General features: G+C 42.1%; 1 protein-coding gene across 2 annotated transcripts in view; it reads right to left on the reverse strand.

The window, feature by feature from the left end:
- The window catches only part of WDR49 (WD repeat domain 49), a 173,336-nt gene that overhangs the window by 61,208 nt on the left and 91,713 nt on the right, over window positions 1–20,415 (reverse strand). For both annotated transcript variants that reach the window (XM_040349306.1, XM_040349305.1), the window contains one exon: window positions 6,178–6,276. In XM_040349306.1, coding sequence (XP_040205240.1) covers window positions 6,178–6,276 — 99 coding nt within the window. The remainder of the gene's footprint in view (window positions 1–6,177; window positions 6,277–20,415) is intronic.

The raw sequence follows: 20,415 nt of genomic DNA on the forward strand, positions 1-20,415 counted from the left end.
GATTTTCCTGTATGCATGCATTTGTGTTGTTGATATGTAAGTATCTAAACACATACTTTTTTCATTTCCTTTTTTACATATATTTTAATGGCTCTCTGTTTGGATGCCCTGCTGCTTTGATATCAATATAATTCATGCTGTTTATGAGAGATTAAAGGAAACAAACCAATGTATTTATGGTTATCTTGATATTATGTTTTTTTATTTCCTCTTAATAGAAAAACTCAAATGCCTTTTGCCCATACATAACCCTGAAGAAGGAGCTATACATATGTGCTGTTAAACTAATTCAGCAATTTGTCTCCAAAACAATTCGGTTTCACTAACGTCTATGTATATTGACCCACATGTCAACATTGGAGTGTGTGTATATGTATTTCTGGCAATTCTAACTGTATGTTAGCTTTAACCACTGTTTCTGTCTATGTCATATGTATATTTGTGTACCTTAATAAATACTATTTTTATATATACATGTTTGGCATTTCATATTGCTACATTCCAATCCATGTTATCCCAGGAGCACTCCCTTCCAAAATTTCTCTAATTTATTTGGGAAGTGATTAGTAAATATTGGAACTGCCGTGCTACTGGTTAAGCTTCATTCTAACTATTATTCATATGCCCTGTAACCATAACGACAACAGAGGTCTCATGGGTGCTCTGCATCATAATGACAGCAGTGTTCAATGTTTCATGGGTGCCCTAAATGATAATGACACCAAGATGCATGATTTATTATGTTCCCTGCATGATACTGAAACTCTTATGGGTGCCTTGCATCACAATGACACCAGGGTGGATGGCCTTAAGGCATTCATATAGTCATGTGCTGTGGCATATTATCATAACAAAAAATTGCTGACTGCCGCATTCACTCACTGATCAGAGGGTAGAATAGAAGCCTGCTCTATGAAATGGTGTAAGGGCAGGGTGAGGTTACAGAATATGAAAATAGAGTTTTAAGGGATCCAATGGACACAATTACCAGCTTATTTCTATGTGGTGATCCACAGCAAATATCCTATATAATATAATATCACCAGGTTGCAGGCTAGTTACTCTTCTCTACCAAGATCAGGATGAGAGCCCCAGAGCCTGAACCTTTAAGAATGAGTCAGCAATGGTCCCTCCTATTATAAAGGCCTTCACAGATTTACTTTATTCATCACAGACGTAAATGGACCATCTAAGATAGAAGCTGGAGATCCAGCATAATGGAATGTTATGACTCGCAGGCACATTCTTAGAATTCTCTAGCGACAAGAATTTATTCGTAGTTGGTATCTGAACGGTTATTTCAACCCAGTGCTGTTAAAATCAATGGTAATGGAAGAGCTGTGCATAAGGTGACTCTGTAAGGTGATCATTCACTGCTGTGTTTGTATGCAAGCAATTACCCACAATGCTTTGGAACAGCAAGGAAATATATTTCCATAGACACAATCTGCTGGATGTAATTGCAGAGAACTGAGGCAGTGAACATATTAAATTATAGTTAACCTAATAAAATGTACTTGGTAGAAGTCAATTATTTAAGCAGGTATTTTATTTTCTTAATAACATAATGAGTTTTGGTGTCATAAAATTGTTACATCTTTCATTCTTTAGCAAAATACAAGTATCTCATCCATTATAATCTGCGCCTCTGAGATTTTTAATTACATCAACTTAATTCTCGAAACCTATACATTGCATATGGAAGAACTATGCAAATGATTTTTTTTTCTATGGCATCATTATAATTAAGGTTGAAGCACTGTTATATTAATTATAATGTACTTGATCAGCTCCTTTATTCAATTAAGTTGTGGAAGTAGGAAGCAGACTGCGTACCAGGGAGTAGCTCAGCTGCCTGACTGAAATCAGAACAACATAATCCACCTTTGACTTGAATTGTGAGTTGCAATTATACAATGTATAACTACAGTAAATGTATGTTACAAACATGCTCATTCAAAGGCATCCAGAAACAGACACTTAAAGGGAAACTTCACTCCTGACCTGCTTTTTTATTTTTAAAAATCCCTTTTTACTCTCTAATGCCTTGTACACACGATCAGTTTTCCCAGTGGTAAAAAAGTCAGCTGGGAAAACCGAGGTGAAAACCGAGAAGCTGCTCGGTAGCTTTTTCCCCCTACACACGGCCGGGTTTCCCGACAGGAAAACTGCCATTAAAGCTTTGGTCGGGAAACCCGGCCGTGTGTATGCTGCACCGCAGGTTTTCCCCATAGGGAAACTGCTGGCTTAAAAAACGCCGGGAATCCCGCAATGGAGCATACACACGGCCGGGATTCCCAGCCAAAAGCTCCCATGGCAGTTTTTCTGCCAGGAAAACCGGTCGTGTGTATGAGGCATGAGGGGTTCTGCACCACCATCTCCTTCTCTGATGGGTCTGAAAGGCCATGCGTTTTGCATGCAGTTTTCATGCAGTTTCTCTTTAAACGCACTGTATATAGCTGGTTTCTTAGAAGGGGCTGGGAAACTGGATGCCGCATCCTTAACAACTGATGAGTTATCAGCGGGGAACCATGGCTATATAAGAGATGCCACACAGCGGGCGACATCACAAAAGAGGAAGACAGCCACAGAAGAGCGTCTTTTTTTGGGGGGGAGAAAAGAGTACCGAGAGAGACAACAGCCGGAGAAGACAGCGGTAGGAGAAGAAGCCACTGGGAGAGAGAACGGCGGGAGAAAACGGCACCGGGAGAAGACAGCTTAGAGCTATTTTACTAATAAAGGACTTGTCAAAAACAGTTTTGTTTTTGTTTTTTTACATTTCACTGCTTTTTGAGGTGAATGGGTAGGGGTACAATGTACCCCTACCAGTGTTGCCAACCGTCCATATTTTTACGGACAGTTCGTAATAACGGGCACTTTTTCCCCCTGTTCGTAAATGTCTGTGGTTGCGGAAATGTGCCAGTAAAAATAGCCGAGATCGGTTTGGTTTGGAACTGCGCATGGAGATTCGAGGCAGGGGGTGATTTGAGGCAAGGGGTGATGGTGGCTGTGGTAGTACCGCAGAGGGGGATGGAGGCAGGGGGCAATAGAGGCAGGGGGAGATTGGAAGCAGGGGGTGTTAGTGGCAGGGGGTGATTGGAGGCAGCGGGTGTTGGTGGCACCACAGAGGGGGATGGTGGCATCGCAGAGGGCAGGGGATGGAGACAGGCATTGTTGGTGGCACCGCAGAGGGGGATGGAGGCAGGGGGCTTGGGGGAGATTGGAGGCACCGCAGAGAGGAGTGAAGGCAGAGGGGGATGGAGGGGGATGGAGGCAGGGGGTGATTGACTAAATAATTTGCCCTTATTATATCGAAAATAACAAAAATATGTTTTTTTACCTTAATATCTACCTTAAATTACATTGCTATTTACCTAGTGTACTTGTTTGTAGCCTAAATACTGACATTTGCACCTACAAATGTAATTAAGTAACTTTTGTGAAATGCCAGTAAAAATGTGGCTGCGCCAGTAAATTTCGGGTGTCGTGCCAGTAAATTTCAATCTGGTAGGTTGGCAACACTGACTCCTACCCAGAGCCGCCCCCAAAGCACCCGTTCCACTCATGTTGAGGGCATGTGGCCTGGTATGGTTCAGAAGGGGGGGTGATCACTCCTCTCCTTCCTTACTTGACATGCTCGGGTAAGGGTCTGGTATGGATTTTGGTGGGGGGGACCCCCACGCCGTTTTTTTTGCTGACATTTTTTTTTACATTCAGCTGACAGCTGATGACTCATCGGTTGTTAAGGACGTGTCGGCCGGCTTCCCAGACCCCTGCTTAGCAACCAGCTATATACAATGTTAAAACAAAAACCGCAAAACACATCAAAACTAGCATTTCTGGTGCGGTTCCATTGAAGTCTAAAAGTAGATATAAAGGTTTTTGTTTAATAACAAATATGATATACTTACCTTCTCTGTGCACGGGTTTTGCACAGAGCGGCCCCAATCCTCCTCTTGTTGGGGTGCCCCGACGGCACTCCTGGCCCCTCCTCTTAATTGGGTGCCCCCCACAAAGAGACTCTTTTCATAGGGGTACCTGTGCGAGGCGCGCTCACGAGTCCTGCTGCTGTGTCCATTGACACAAACAGCAGGACTCGGCCCCGCCCCCTACTCTCATGTCACTGGATTTGATTGACAGCAGCGGGAGCCAATGGCTTGACGCTTGTAAATGTGTGTATATGTGTTTAGGCACATTAAGTGCTTGGGTGTTAATTCATTTAATTGACCATAATAATAATTATTTTATGGCCATTGAAATTAATTAATGTTAAATGCGCCTAGCCTTTACATGCATGAAACGCTTTTTTCTGCCAAAACGCTGCTGCTCCTGGATGTGCTGTCTAATCCAGGAAAGGAAAATTCAGGTAAGTGTATGAAAACAATGTTCTCTAATATAAAGTTGCATTATTTATAGATTTATGTTTTTAATGTATTTATTGATAGTTTGATGACTGATATTACTTTGGGAAGCACTTTAACGTATGTATTTCCTGCTGATCAGAGCAAAGCAGGTTGTATGTCACAGCCTTGCTCGTTCTGTTCATGCAGAGCAGACACAGGCACACAGGAGCAGACGGGTGTAAACTGACTCCTCTGTCCCTTTACATCAGGGTACCTCTGATCTGCAGTCTTTTTTTCGTTTTTCTTTTGGTCGGACCTGTAGGAAAGGGGGTGTAAAATGACACAAGTCCATTTATTTCTGCCTGTCCATAGGGCTCCATGAACCTTCCGATTAGGTCTGCCTCAAAAAAACTGAGAGGCAGACCTGATCAGAATGCTCATGTGAAAGGGGACTAATGCCGCATACACATGACCATTTTTCACAATGTGAAAAATGGATTTTTTTTTTAATGTCATTGAAAAACTATCGTGTGTGGGCTCCAGAGCATTTTTCGTGACGTGAAAAATGGGCATTAAAAATTTAGAACATGCTCTAAATTTTCGGGTCGTTTTTCACGTTGTCATTTTTCACGGCGTAAAAAATGGTCGTGTGTAGGCTTTAACGACGTAAAAAAAACATGCATGCTCAGAAGCAAGTTATGAGATGGGAGCGCTCGTTCTGGTAAAACTAGCGTTCGTAATGGAGATAGCACATTCATCACACTGTAACAGACTGAAAAGCACGAATCATCTCTCACCAAACTATTACTAACACGAAATCAGAAAAGCAGCCACAAGGGTGGCGCCATCCGAATGGTACTTCCCCTTTATAGTGCCGTCGTACATGTTGTACGTCACCGCGTTTTGCTCGCGCATTTTTTTTTCACGATCGTGTGTAGGCAAGGCAGGCTTGACAAGAATCGGGTTGAAAAAAAACGTTGTTTTGTCTAGACCATTAAAAATGGTTGTGTGTACGCGGCATAAGGCCTCGTACACACGATCGGAATTTCCGATGGAAAAAGTCAGACAGACTTTTTCCATCGGAAATTCTGACCGTGTGTATGCCCATCTGAGTTTTTCCATCGGATATTCCGATGAATTACATCACAGTTTACATAGAGAACATGTTCTCTTTTCCTCCGATGGAATTCTGTCGGAATTCCGATGTGAATTTGGTCGGACAAAGGTCCGATCGTGTGTACATGGGATAAGGGATATTGTCTGCTGTTGCTGTTATAGAAGATGGATTTATGGATTTTTTTTTTGATTATGCCACTGTTGTGGTTGGCTTTTATAGAGGAAGTAACTGCCTACACAGTACTCAGTACTCGTAGTACTTATTGAAGACACTTGCAAAGAGAGACACTGTGAGTTGGCAGTATTGTAAGTGGAAAGAGCTTTGGACATGAAGTCCAAATTCCTATTACAGAGGGTCTTGAACTGTGTAGTGCCGGACAGGCTAGGGTTTATTTTGATGTTTTATTCCTTCAGAAACATTGCATAGCTTCTTTTTTTTTTTGCTGGAATCGCTGCCTATGTTTATTTGACGCTGGGAATATACCGTAATAAGTTGTTGCTGACAGTTTGAAACCAACACCTACAGTCTCTCCAAGGACGATCTTGCTTTTATTCCCAGGGACATTTTTTCTCAAGAAATCTATGGTTCTTGGGGATGATATCATGTATATATCATTTTATAAACATACTCCTTGAACACATACTGGGATGTTCAATCATTTTTAAATGTTATTTCAATTGTGGTATATACTTTTGTTTATATTTATTAAATATTTACCTGATTTTGACCTCAGAGCTCTACCAGGGTCAGGATGAAGTTTTCTTGAAGCATTTTCTGTATTATTATTCCAGACAACAATTTCTCCATCATAACTTCCTGCGTGCGAACAAATGTGAAACCGTAAATCAAAAATGAAAGGATCAGTCTTTGTACCAATCTGACATGAAATGAGGACAATACTGAAGCATTGCGAGGGAAGACATGGTATCCGTTATTACCATCTGGGTATATCCTACTTGATATTTGCAATTTGATTTTGTTCTCAGTACTTAGACTAAAAAATCTTGTGATTTAAATTGCATTATTTTTAAGGAAATAGGTATAACATGACATTTACACAATATCATTGTGTTTAAGTTATACAAGATACATTTTCAGAAATAAGCAGAAGAAAATCAAGTTAAAAAAATATATTTGGCAATCTGAAAAAAAGATTATATATATATATAAAAACACAGTATACAGTGTGTGTGTGTGTGTGTGTGTGTGTATGTGTGTTTTGTTATTAGTTTATTAGGAGAATCAACTTGGATGGAGAAAGGGTGGTATGGGATGCCAAAAACTGTGGTAAGGTAGAACTTGAGGACATATAGTAACTGCATCTAACTTCATGCAATGATCCAAAGGCTGTGTTCCCATGGCACAAGTTGTATAGCCTGACTGGCAAAGATCAACTTCACTACTGATTGCAGGTATTCAGTCTTCAATATGCCAAAGCACATGGCTTCAACTTAGGATCCCTAAGCAAAATAATAGGGTAGCTGTAGTAGGTTAAGTATCTTTGAGCTGTCCCTTCCAGATAGTTAGCTAGGTATTGCACCTGGCTGCTTCTCCTTTATAGACTTTGGGGTGTGGAAAATTTGAGGTCATTAACTTAGTCCCCTGTAAATATCCTGTACCACATATGGTGACTTTCTGTTGGACAGCTCCCAATGGCTCCCATGGTGACTGGAGGCAGAGCTGGGGAGATTTCTGTTGACTTCCTACCTGGTACATATAGTTGGGATAAACCTCACCAAGAGGAACATGGACAAAAAAAATTAAATCCCCCCCCCCCCACTTTACTGAAATAAGTCATTTTTATTGACATCTACTGTATGTCCCCATAGGAGAGATTTCTTTTTTCTGAACCACTGACACAAGGCATCCCCTGTGGGGTTCAAAATAGCATTAATATCCTGCCAGATGTTTCAACCTTTTCTAAAAAAAACAAAAACAAACTTGGGTTCTTCAATGTCTTAGGACCCTTTCACACAAGACGGATCCATGATGATCCGCCCCATAAACGTCTGCTTGATCAGCAGGGATCTCTCCGCTGATCCCCGCTGAGACAGCGGATGACAGGGCGGTCCCCGCACACTGTGCACGGACCGCCCTGTCTTTTCTCCGCTCTTCCCTATGGGGGGATCAGATGAACACGGACTGTCTGTCTGTGTTCACGCGATCCGCTCTGCAGACGGATGGAAAAATAAGATTTTCCTCCGTCTGCAGAATCGGAGGATTGGGGATCCGGATGAGATCGGGTGTCAGCGGATGTTAATCCGCTGACACCTGCTCTCTCATAGGGATCAATGTATGTCCCTTTTTCATTCGTACACGGATGGATGAAAAAGCGGACATACGGGGCCGGATTCAGATACATTGCAGTATCTGCCGGCGTGGCGTAACGTAGCTCACATACGGTACGCCGCCGTAACTTAGGGCGCAAGTTCAGTATGCAGAAAGAACTTGCGCCCTTAGTTACAGCGGCGTAACGTATGTGTGTCGGCGTAAGCCCGCCTAATTCAAATGGGGATGATGTGGGCGTGTTTTATGTAAATACACTGTGACCCCACATATTTGATGTTTTTTATGAACGGCGCATGCGCCGTTCGTGAAAATATCCCACTGCGCATGCTCAAAATTACGCCGCAAGTCCTCATTGCTTTAGACGTGAGCGTAACTTACGTACACCCTATTCGCGAACGACTTACGCAAACGACGTCAAATTTTCAAAACTCTATGCGGGAATGACGTCCATACTTAACATTAGCTACGCCTCATATAGCAGGGGTAACTTTAAGTCGAAAAAAGCCTAATGTAAACGACGTAAAAAAATGCGCCGGCCGGACGTACGTTTCTGAATCGGCGTATCTACCTAATTAGCATATTCATTGTGTAACTATACGGAAGCGCCACCTAGCGGCCAGCGTAAATATGCAGCCTAAGATACGACGGTGTAAGACACTTACGCCGGTCGGATCTTAGGGAAATCTATGCGTAACTGATTCTCTGAATCAGTCGCATAGATACGGCGGTCCGCACTCAGAGATACGACGGCGTATCCGGAGATACACCGTCGTATTTCCTTTCTGAATCCGGGCCACGGTCTGCATGTGTAAAAGGGGCCTTATACTTATGGGTTGGTCTGTCAGTTTCCTTTTTTTTAACCACTTCAGCCCCGGACCATTTTGCTGATCAAAGACCAGGCCACTTTTTGCGATGCGGCACTGCGTCGCTTTAACTGACAATTTCGCCGGTTGTGCGATGTGGCTCCCAAACAAAATTGATGCCATTTTTTCCCCACAAATAGAGCTTTCTTTTGGTGGTATTTGATCACCTCTGTGGTTTTTATTCTTTTGCGCTATAAACAAAAATAGAGTGACAATTTGGAAAAAAAATTCAATATTTTTTACTTTTTGCTATAATAAATATGCCCCAAAAATTATATAAAGATTTTCCCCTCAGTTTAGGCCGATACGTATTCTTCTACATATTTTTGGTAAAAAAAATCACAATACGAGTTTATTGATTGGTTTGCGCAAAAGTTATAGCATCTACAAAATAGGGGGTAGTTTTATGGCATTTTTTTTTTACTAGTAATAGCGGTGATCAGCGATTTTTATTGTGACTGCGACTTTATTGGACACTTTTGACACATTTTTGGGACCATTGTCATTTTTACAGCGATCAGTGCTATTACTGTAAAAATTACGCTGGCAGTGAAGAGGTTAACCACTAGGTGGCGCTGTAGGGGTTAAGTCAGTACTAGGGAGTGATTCTTACTGTTAGGGGGCGTGGCTACACGTGACACGTCACTGATGATCGTTTCCGATCACTGGGAACAGCCATCAGTGACAGTGTCACTAGGCAGAATAGGGGAATGCCTTGTTTACAAAGGCATCCCCCTGTTCTGCCTTTGCTGACCACAATCGCGGGACTCCCTGGAACATCGAGTTCCCGGGACCTGCAAGCACGCTCATGAGGCACGCAGCTGGGCGGCAAATTTAAAGGGACTTACAGGTACGCCAATGTGTCTGCCTGTGCCATTGTGTCGACGTACATCTGCATGCGGCGGTCGGCAAGTGGTTAACAGCATCCTCTGGGCCTCTTTCTCCCAGACCCCCTCATGCATAGGTCCCAACTGTCCCTGATTTCGAGGGACTGTCCCTGATTTGGATCAATGTCCCTCTGTCCCTCTGTCCCTCTTTCCTCCTCATTTGTCCCTCATTTTGCTCTGATCTATATAGTTGTATATAAAAATGAACTTTTTATCTTTTCAAAAAGTGTTTCCCAGTGCTTAATTTTTCATCCAAATTCCAAATTGCTGCATTTGTCAATTTTAAAAGCCAATATAAAGGAATATTATTGCTAAAAAAAACACTTGTGGATTTTTGGGAGTTATTTCCCCTTTAAGGGGTGTGCCAAGTTGCGTGTCCTATGCCTACATACGTTTGCCAGTAAGTGTCCCTCATTGCCATCTAAAAATGTTGGGAGGTATGCTCATGTCATGATGTAGTCAAGGTTTAGATAAACAATTGATCCCTGTAGTAATCAGGCTGTATGCCTCAGCGTGTAGACGCTTAGTACATACTAATATTAGGCATAATTGTCGAAATCTACGTCATCAGTATTGAGTTTGAAATATTGATCACACTGCTATATCTCCTATGTGCAAATTACCAGCAGGTACAGTCTGTTTACATGCTGTTGCATACAAAGCCAGGTTGCTTATCTTCCCCTTTAAAATACATATTTGTATAAGACAAGAGATATATGCATGCCTTATGTCAGAGCTTCCAAAATGCACTCCAAATAGTGCAAAAAAACAAATGTCAAGGTTGCCAATAGTTTTCAGTGTGATCTAAAGCAATTGGAAACTCAGTTTTCTTCTCAGACTCAGCCGTCTGACAAGTTGCGGACCGCTCTATTCAATGGAACCGTTCTATTAGGAGCTGCGCAAGTCGCTCCAACTTAGAAAAAGGTTCTTGTACGACTTTGGGGGCGACTCGGGGCGACTTGCATTGACTTCAATACTTCAATACAATCGACTTGCCGAGTCGCCCCCAAAGTCGTGCCACCTGTCTGTGAACCGGCTCTTACAATAAATGTTTCTTATTTGCTCCATTTTGGTCTGTTAAATAGACAGTGTTTGATTATATCTGTTTGACAAGTGCAAAAAAATTGGCATGCATTCAGCCAGAACATTTTTGAGCTGATAACTTCTTGTGCTTTCTGCCTCTGAACTGTTATCAGTTAACATTGTTCTCTGCAACCTTTGTGCACTACAAATCTCCTCCCTTATTATGGAGTAGAGAGAGAGGTGTTATGTAGCCCTAAGTATTACAGTACAGTATTATGTAATCCTAACACACTCCCTGTCTTCGGGTGACAATGCTGCTCAATATGGTTATCACCCTAGGATAGGTTGTGTGTTATTCGCAGGATTAGAAGAAAAGGGGTGAATTCAGCGACAATCTAATTATTACCAACATAAAATAAAAATTATAATTAAAATTAAAAATAATTATAAGCTGCTCCTCTATAAAGTATTTGATATACTGTGAATGTGCAGAAAATTGAAAGGTAGCGGGCGCTCAATTACAGAGTATAACTACCACATACCAACCTATAATTGTGATTGTGTCAAAAATTTATAGAACACTCTATACAGATCTATAACATGCAAAACCGTTCTAGTGATGCACTAAACAAATTTGTGCTTCTTATACAAAAAGTGTATCATATTAAATAAGTCCCAATATTTGAAGAAACAGATGACAGATCTTCTTCAATATCTTGTGAAAAATCTTGCTAAAGGTGATATTAGTGCTCCTTCACCATACATTTAATACATCTTTACCCGAAGTGCTCAGATAATATAATGCGCTTACCACAAATGTTTTACTTCTTTACTGAAAAAGATAGTCAAATATATCGTAGACAGTATTGTGCCTGCTCACATGCTGGATTGACTGGATCTAGTTATAATGCCTCATTCCCAGAGATCAGGTAAGGAAAAAACAGAAAAATGCCCATAGCATAATATTGTTTTTATTAAAAAATATAAAAAAATGACAAGCCAAATGGCCTTTAACGTTAAAATGTGCCTCCCGTGAGGCTGCAGATATGACAAATGTTTGTCCTGGGGATCCCGCTCGTAATTGCGTGCATACTGCCCAGCTCTGTCGGCTCCACAAGCGCCAGAGATAGCGTGGATAGACACCTGACAGGTACCGCTGCCGACGTACGTTTTGTAGGTGTTACGTCATCAGGGGGCGGATTATTCACAGGATTACCAGGTTAAAATGAAGACAAAAGGTGTAAAAAAAAGAAAACAAAGGCAGCCTCAACATTTAAGGAAAGGTAAGCTAAAATACTATCAACCTTTGTACCTAAGTTTAGATACCGGTACTGTGATATTGGGGCATTCAGCTCAGTTGTAGAAACATTTGTAGGGAGTCTATGCCGGTCCAATGGGTGATTTTAAGGCTTGCCAATCCACTTTTATTAAACAAAAGTAAAATCCACAAATAGCTGCCCACGCAGGGGATTTTCACCTGCAAAACATAACAAAAAATGCCAAACCACCTGGTTCCTTCTTCAGCAGTACCACTGCTCATTTACACTGGTCATTCAGACCATCTCACCCAGCTTTCCTGGCTCTCTGTTTTTACAGCTGCCTGCTGTACGGACTCACATCTGGCCTTTCAGTAGTGGTTCTTCTGACATCCCAAGCTCTCTCACTCCTCTGAGACTAATGCCACGTACACATGATTGGAAATTCCAACAAGAAAAGTCTGATGTGAGCTTTTGGTCGGAAATTCCGACCGTGTGTAGGCTCCATCGTAATTTTTCTGTCGGAATTTCCGCCAAGAAAAATTTGAGAGCGGGAAAAGTTCTTGTCGGAATTTCCGAAACAGAATCAGGATAAATCAGCAAGCAGGTGTATGGCTGACAGGCAAAACACCAAAGCACTGATGAAAGGGAGGGGTTATACATTTTCCCACCCGCTAGTTGCCACTAGAACTATGTCTTTCAGTTCTGGGAACCACCAGCAGATGATCCAGGTCCTGACACCTTGTTATATAAGCACCCCTAGAGGCTACTGGGGAACTTTAGTCCAAGTAAAATGCTGACAATGTCTTAGTTTGGGTTAGCAGAGGCCATACATACCACAGAGCACCAAACTCAGAAGGCCCCTGTCCTGCCAGTGGGCCCGAACGCCGTCGGTGTCCCGCGATTGGGTCACAGAGCTGAAGAACAGGGAGAGGTAAGTATAAACAAACCTTTCCCCGTTCTTCCTAGTGAGAGTGTCACTGGGAACAACAATCAGTGACATCACACGCCAAGCCACGCCCCCACACAGTAAGAATCACTCCCTTAGGTCACACTTAACCCCTTAAGCGCCTTCACTGTCAGTGTCATTTTCACAGTATCAGTGCATTTTTATAGCACTGATCACTGTAAAAATTACAATGGCCCCAAAATGGTGTCAAAAGTGTCCGCCATAATTTTGCAGTCATGATAAAAATCGCTGATTGCCGCCATTACTAGTAAAAAAAAAAAAATAGTAAAAAAAATGCCATAAAACTATCCCCTATTTTGTAGACGCTATAACTTTTGCGTAAACCAATCAATAAACGCTTATTGCAATTTTTATTACCAAAAATATGTAGAAGAATACGTATCAGCCTAAACTGAGGAAAAAATATATATATATATTTGTTGGGGATATTTATTATAGCAAAAAGTAAAAAATATTGATTTTTTTTCAAAATTTTCGCTCTAGGTGACCAAATACCACCAAAAGAAAGCTCTATTTGTGAGAAAAAAAGGAAGTAAATTTTGTTTGGGAGCCACGTCACACGATTGTCAGTTAAAGTGACGCAGCGCTGAATCGCAAAAAGGGGCCTGGTCCTTTAGCAACAAAATGGTCCGGGGCTTAAAGCCTCGTACACACGACCGAGTTTCTCTGCAAAAACCAGCAAGAAACTTGCTGGGATTTTTTTTTGCCGAGGAAACCGGTCGTGTGTACATTTTTAGACGAGGTAACTGTCGAGGATCCCGTCGAGCCAAAAAGAGAGCATGTCTTCTTTTTCCTCGACGGGAATGGAGAAACTTGCCTTGTCGAGTTCCTCGACAGCCTAACAAGGAACTCGACGAGGAAAACGATGTGTTTCGCCCGTCGAGTTCCTCGGTCGTGTGTACAAAGCTTTAGTGGTAAAAATCTACACTTTATTGTTCAATAAACCATATAAAATAAAAAATAAAAATCTTGGCCAAGATACCCTAAAGACAACAAATTGCTTTATGCTGACAATAAATGCCCTTTTATATAAAACACCTGTGATATGGTAGATATGAGTCCCTAGTATAAAAATATATGTCAATAAGTTAGTATAAATCTCATAAAGTCTGTAGGCTATATATTTGTCCCTCTGCTTGTCCCTGAAGCCCGCACAGAGCTTAATATCAAATTATAGGCATTCCCTGGATTAGAATTTTCATCTTTGTTAAAATACTTTAGTAATGTCCCTGCAAGGGAATTCTGGGGTATGCCTTTCTTATAACAACACTACGGCCCCATACTCACGAGAGGATTTATCCGCGGATACGGTCCAGCGGACCGTTTCCACGGATATATCCTCTCGAGGATTTGCGCGGATTTCCATGCGATGGAGTGTACTCACCATCGAATCGAAATCCGCGCCGAAATCCTCTGGCGATGACGTGTCGCGCCGTCGCTGCGATTATGACACGGCGACGTGCGCGACGCTGTCATATAAGGAATTCCACGCATGCGTCGAATCATTACGACGCATGCGGGGGATCCCTTCGGACGGATGGATCCGGTGAGTCTGTACAGACCAGCGGATCCATCCGTTGGGATGGATTCCAGCGGATAGATTTGATAGCATGTCATCAAATATTTATCCGCTGGAAATCCATCCCAGGGGATAAATATCCACGGAAACAGATCCGCTGGAGTGTACACACCATAGGATCTATCCGCTGAAACCCATTCGCTGGGATTTTTCAGCGGATGGATTCTATCGTGTGTATGGGGCCTAAGACCTGCCATTTGGTTACAGCAAATGCTGTCACTTCCACTTAGCAGTCAGTTAGAGAAAGAGCACTGGCAAGGCCTACCACAATTTTATAGGATGGGGCAAACTTCACGCAGAGGAGATTAATTTTATCAAAAAACATGGATAAACGTGTTTTTGCACTACGGTGTTTGAAAAATCATATCTAAAGGATCTCTTGCGTGCAGGAAAAAGGGCTACAAGTGCCCTCTGCTGTCTACACATGTAATTGACTGTACATGAAAGCCAATCTGCCACATGGCAAGCTCACTTTTCTTTATCACTAACGTGGAATTCAATACTACGCTGGAGTTCTTGGCTTGGGTCTGGGGCTTGATGTCTACAAATAAATGAAGAAATTTGTTTTGGACAGGAAATAAGGGCTTCTTTGTGCCTAGCCTGACCTAATACAGAAGCTTTCTCAGCTTTCATGAATTTCTCAGGTAGACACGTACTAAAATGTGCCAGGGAATGTTTAATCCTGCTGCTATATAGAAATAAATTAATTTGCTAAAAAGCTGTAATTTCACTGAACGCCAGTAAAGCATGAACATTTCTGATATAAAGAACGATTTTATTATTCAAGTTATTTAGCGCACTCTCTGAACTGAAAAGTGATACAAGAGAAAGTTATTGTCTTTCTGGTCACACAAGAACAAGTCTGCATAAAAGTTCTGACAAAAGTTTGAGACATAAAGTTACACTGGCAGAATCGCTAAAATGATACACAGTTTTTAGTAAGCAGTAAGATAATTGAAATTCAGAAATTCCGATAAGGACAGTTTGCCAAGCAATTTGCGTGCGGTTTTCTGCATTTCTTTAGTTGTTTGAGGCCTTGTACTCACGACCGGATCTGTGCGCTGGAAACTGTCTGCCCGACAGTTTCCGGCGTACAAGGCTGATTTGTGTTTGGTTCCGCTGGCGTGTACACACCAGCGGACCAAATTACCGTCGTACCGGAACGCGTGCACGTAAACTACGTACGACGTCACTATAAAGGGGAAGACCAAACTTAATGGCGCCGCCCTCTGTTCCTCTTTTGCTAGTTACGGGTTTGCTCGTGTTAGTGAAGGTTTGGTTAGAGCTGATTCGCGCTTCTCGGTCTCCAGGCTTTGACAGCGTGTATTCACGGGTTCAGTGCGTGTGCTTGCGGTAACGTAGTTGTCATTCGGCTATAGGCTAGCAGGTTGTTTCTGCTTTAGCAGTTGCATCCTGTGCGCTCGTATCTGTTTGTCACGCGTTTGTCGCAGGTAGTGCTGGATTTGCGAGTGCTTTCTGTTTGAGTGTGTTCTTGACTGACCAGCCGGCCGGTTTGAAGCCATGATGGAGCAGCAGCGTCAATTTTCGCGAGTTGGTGCTGTTTATGGGATGGCTGCTGGATATGTTCATTTTTCCAGTACTTTGGCCAGAAACAGGGGGCGGAGGCGTTTCTGGACCAAGAATTGGTTGCGCCAGCGTGACCAGTTCTCACATATGCCTCTGCTTAGGGAACTCCAGGAGAATAATCCTAATGACTTTAGGAATTTTCTCCGCATGACGGACCCCGTATTCAACAGTCTGCTGGAACTTCTGTCCCCCTATATCACGAGGCAGGACACTGTGATGCGCCAAGCCATCACGGCCGAGCAGAGGCTTATTGCCACGTTGCGGTACCTGGCGACTGGGAGGAGCCTGCAGGACCTCAAGTTCTCAACAGGCATCTCTCCGCAGGCGCTTGGGGTCATCATACCGGACACGTGTGCTGCCATCATCAAAGTTATGCATGAGGAGTATATTAAGGTAAGTTTCCTGGCTGTAATAATGTTGCTAACTAACTTAATTTTTAATTTCCCAGATATGCTGTGTGTTTAACTAACGTTCCCTTTTCTCCCTATGCATGTTGATATCAGCTTTACATGTTTTTTTCTTGGCCTACCTGCATATTTGTCCCTTACCCAATATTAACCTGTCCAGCATGCTATCCTAGGGACAAACCCACCTTGCCATTTTTTAAAACAGGACTTTTTGGTTTTTGTGTCCCCCCCCCCCCCTTCAAACTTTTATTGTCCCCATCAGAGGGCTGTGGAGTCTCTTAATGAAGTGGCCCTATATATTTCATTTCCCAAATTCTCCATGCAAATTTTTCTTATGCAATTTTAATACTTTGAAGTGTCACAAGGATGCTTGTAGGATGTTTTGATTCCAAAGTACTAAATCTCTTTTTTTGTTTGTCCCCACAGCTACCCTCCACACCACAGGAATGGCAGTCTGTGGCTTCCCAATTTGCCCAGCGGTGGGATTTTCCTAACTGCGGTGGAGCAATAGATGGGAAACACGTCCGCATTGTGCCCCCACCCCACTCGGGGTCCTACTATTATAATTACAAGGGTTATCATAGTATTGTGTTGATGGCGGTGGTGTCGGCACAGTATGAGTTTCTATATGTGGACGTGGGGAAGAACGGCCGGATGTCTGATGGGGGAGTGTTCGCACGGACTGATTTCTATGATCGTCTCCAAGCTGGTGGTCTGGCATTGCCACCAGATGAAGATAATGTGGAAGGACTTCCGTTTGTGTTCCTAGCGGACGAGGCTTTCGGGCTTGGTCCTCACCTCATGCGGCCTTTTCCCCAGAGGACCCTCACCTCAGAGAGGAGTGTGTTTAATTTTCGGTTGGCCAGGGCTCGGAGGGTAGTCGAGAATGCCTTTGGGATACTCACCAACCGGTTCCGCCTGTTCAGGACATCGATACATCTGGCGGAATATAAATTGGACACCGTTGTATTTGCCTGCTGCATTTTGCACAACTTTTTACGCAGGCACTCCCAGACGTACCTACCCGACATCGGTTCTGAGGCAAGACTACCCTCAGATCCCCTTCCCGGGCTGGACACTGGTCGCGCTGGCTTGGCCCCCCAATCAGCTCGTGAGGTACGCGACAAATATGTTGAGTACTTCATGGGTCGGGGGGCCATTGCTATGCCAGATCATATTTCTTTCTAATTCGGCCCCCAAAGAAAGGAATATTCTCTCAAATAAAAAATAATTAGACCATTGGACTTTATACAGTTGTTTGTCATTAATGCTTTTTCTCGTTTTATCTGTCTTCCTGGTTCTCTAACTAACTTTTTCAATTTTAATGCATAATTGATTTCTCCACTTTTAGTAAATGACCACATTTTGCACAGTATTCACTCATCTACAAACAGGGTATTGAGTCTAGAAATAAGAAGCAACTCCATTTGTACATTTTGAGGTCAAGTTTTTAAATTTTTGCTTGTTCATGACCCAAAAAATTATTTTAAATTTTTTTCATTACTCCCTGCTTTTGTACTTAGGAGTCTACAAAATATTTTTTTTTTTTTTTTTTTAAGGTAATTCAACCAAAAATATTATGCAGATTATACCTTTTTTAACAAGTTCACATTTTTGTTTATCAAATATAGTTAGATTTATTGTTTACATATATATATATATATAGAATATTCTTGGTGGGGTGTTTACCGCCTTAGTATTTTTTATTTTCTGCATATTTTTTATGCACAAAAACCAAAATTTTTTTAAGAATTTTGATTTTTTTTGGTGTGTTTTTCAATAAGAAAATGTGTTGTTAAGATTTAGGAGTCAAATCTCGACTTCACTAAATTCAGTGATTAGAGAGATTTATAATTCTATATATATATCTTTTAAATTTTTTGTCGGTGTTTATTCTTTATGGTCTAAACTTTATAGTATCCAAAAATGTTCAACATGGTCAAAAAGTAACAAAATACAATTATAAAAATATAAAAACTCACAACAGCAGTCAGTCATGGTGTGCTTTCACACTGGAACACGCCAAAATTTGAAGATACACACATTCAGTGCAAACTCGCCAAATGTCATTGGTTCAACAGACAAATGGCCACATGTGCTATCTGACATCATGGGTGATCAATGTCTGTGTTCTGTGGGAGCAAACCCTTCCTCTCAACTACTTGAGGATGGAGGAGGGGGTTGGACCCACAAAGCACAGACACTAGATATTCTGTGATGGCAGATAGCACATGTTGGCACACTGTGTGTGTATCTTCAAATTTTGGCGTATTCATTATTAAAACAGTAAAAATGTTTGTGGGGGCGGGGGATGGGCGGGGGGTGTTTCAGTCTTTGACACGGCCCATCATGTCAATAATATTTTTAAAATTAGATTCGATGACCATCATTCTTTGCCGCATATTGTCCATTTCCGTGCTGCATTCCAAAAGGACATTTGTTAAATTCTCTTCCATGACAACCATCCTTTCACGCATATTGTGCATTTCAGTGCTGCACTCCATTACCTGCTGAATAATTATAGCAGCACTTGCACGTGAAAATATTGGCACACCATCCTCCTCCCCTAAAAAAACAAAAAAAATGGTCATTTACAAAATTATTTTTCGATGAGGCCTATCTACATATGTTTTTTTTAATCAAGCTAGGGTGACACTGACCTGATGGGCTTCTCCTTTCAACCTCTTCGACATCTTCTATCACTCCTCCTTCTTCCACCACCTCACCATCATCTTCTATCACTCCTCCTTCTTCCACCACTTCCCCATCATCTTGGACTCCTCCTTCATCCATCAATCCACCTTCTTTCAATTCGCCAAATTGTTCTTCCGCCACTTGCCCTTCATCTGCTATAAATTCTAAGTCCAAAATTACTTCTTCCTCCTCTCTTCCTTCCTCCTTTCTTCCTTCCTCCTCTCCTTCCACATCCTCTTCTCCTTCCACATCCTCTTCTCCTTCCACATCCTCTTCTCCTTCCACATCCTCTTCTCCTTCCACATCCTCTTCTCCTTCCACATCCTCCTCCTCCTCCACATGTTGAGATGGCAGATTTTGGCCTTGTCTGGCCCTCTCTGCCTCCTCCAAATGCTGGCGACTTCTTTCCCCTGAAATAAACAAAAAAAAATGTAGACTCATCAGCACACAGATATTGGAGAGCATACATCGCACACATTGCTTAGAAGAGGCTTTCATTTAGTTACTTTTATCTTTCACCAAACCTACATTTTGGAATTACTTCTATGGCAAGCTCTGATCCTGCCCCTTTTTAGCAAAGTGACACACATGGATGTCCCCCCTAAACAGTATTTCTGGGAGACCCTACCAAAACCCATTTTTGATTTGGGGAGACACAGGTGCTCTGCATTGCAGATGTGAAAACATCTGCTTTATTACCACTGTTTTTAGAATGAATCCTGTTTGCCTTTCCCATTCTCATAATTTTATTTTCTAGAACTAGCTTTTACACAATGTTTACAAACAAAGTTTTTGGCCAGTGAGCCATGTCCAGGTGTGTTGTTCCTGGAATAACCGAGCCTTTCTGAGAAACTATGTGATGTTACGTTGTTTACTAAGAACACTATTTGTAAATATGTAGGTATTTATGTCATAAAAAAAAAATGACAACATGTCTTTAAAATTACAAGCAGGCCAAGGAGGCAGATGGTGAAATATACATGGCAACACATTATTGCAGACAATCACCCACCCCCCCCCAACCCCAATATATATTTACTTACTTTTACGCAGAATTTTAAGTATTTTCTTCATCTGATGTGGCTCCCTCAATTTTAAGTCTGACCAGCGTTTCCTCAGCTGTTCCTTGGACCTGGTGATCCCAAACATCCTCTGCATTCTCCTCGCCACCTTGTCCATAATATGTGCCTTTCGGCGGTTAGGGGTCTTGTATGGCCCTAATTCACCATCATAGTCCTTCTTTCGCATGATGTAAACTAACTCCACCATTTCCTGGAACCGCATATTAGTGGCTTTGTATCTTCTTGGCCTTGATCGGGACGTCCCTGCCTCTGTCCCTTCACTTGTGGCATGAGAGCATCGTGCCCGCTCGTGTGACATCGCCATCTTTCCTTTCCCAC

The sequence above is a fragment of the Rana temporaria genome, chromosome 4 (assembly GCF_905171775.1).
Source record: "Rana temporaria chromosome 4, aRanTem1.1, whole genome shotgun sequence".
Classification (NCBI taxonomy): domain Eukaryota; kingdom Metazoa; phylum Chordata; class Amphibia; order Anura; family Ranidae; genus Rana; species Rana temporaria.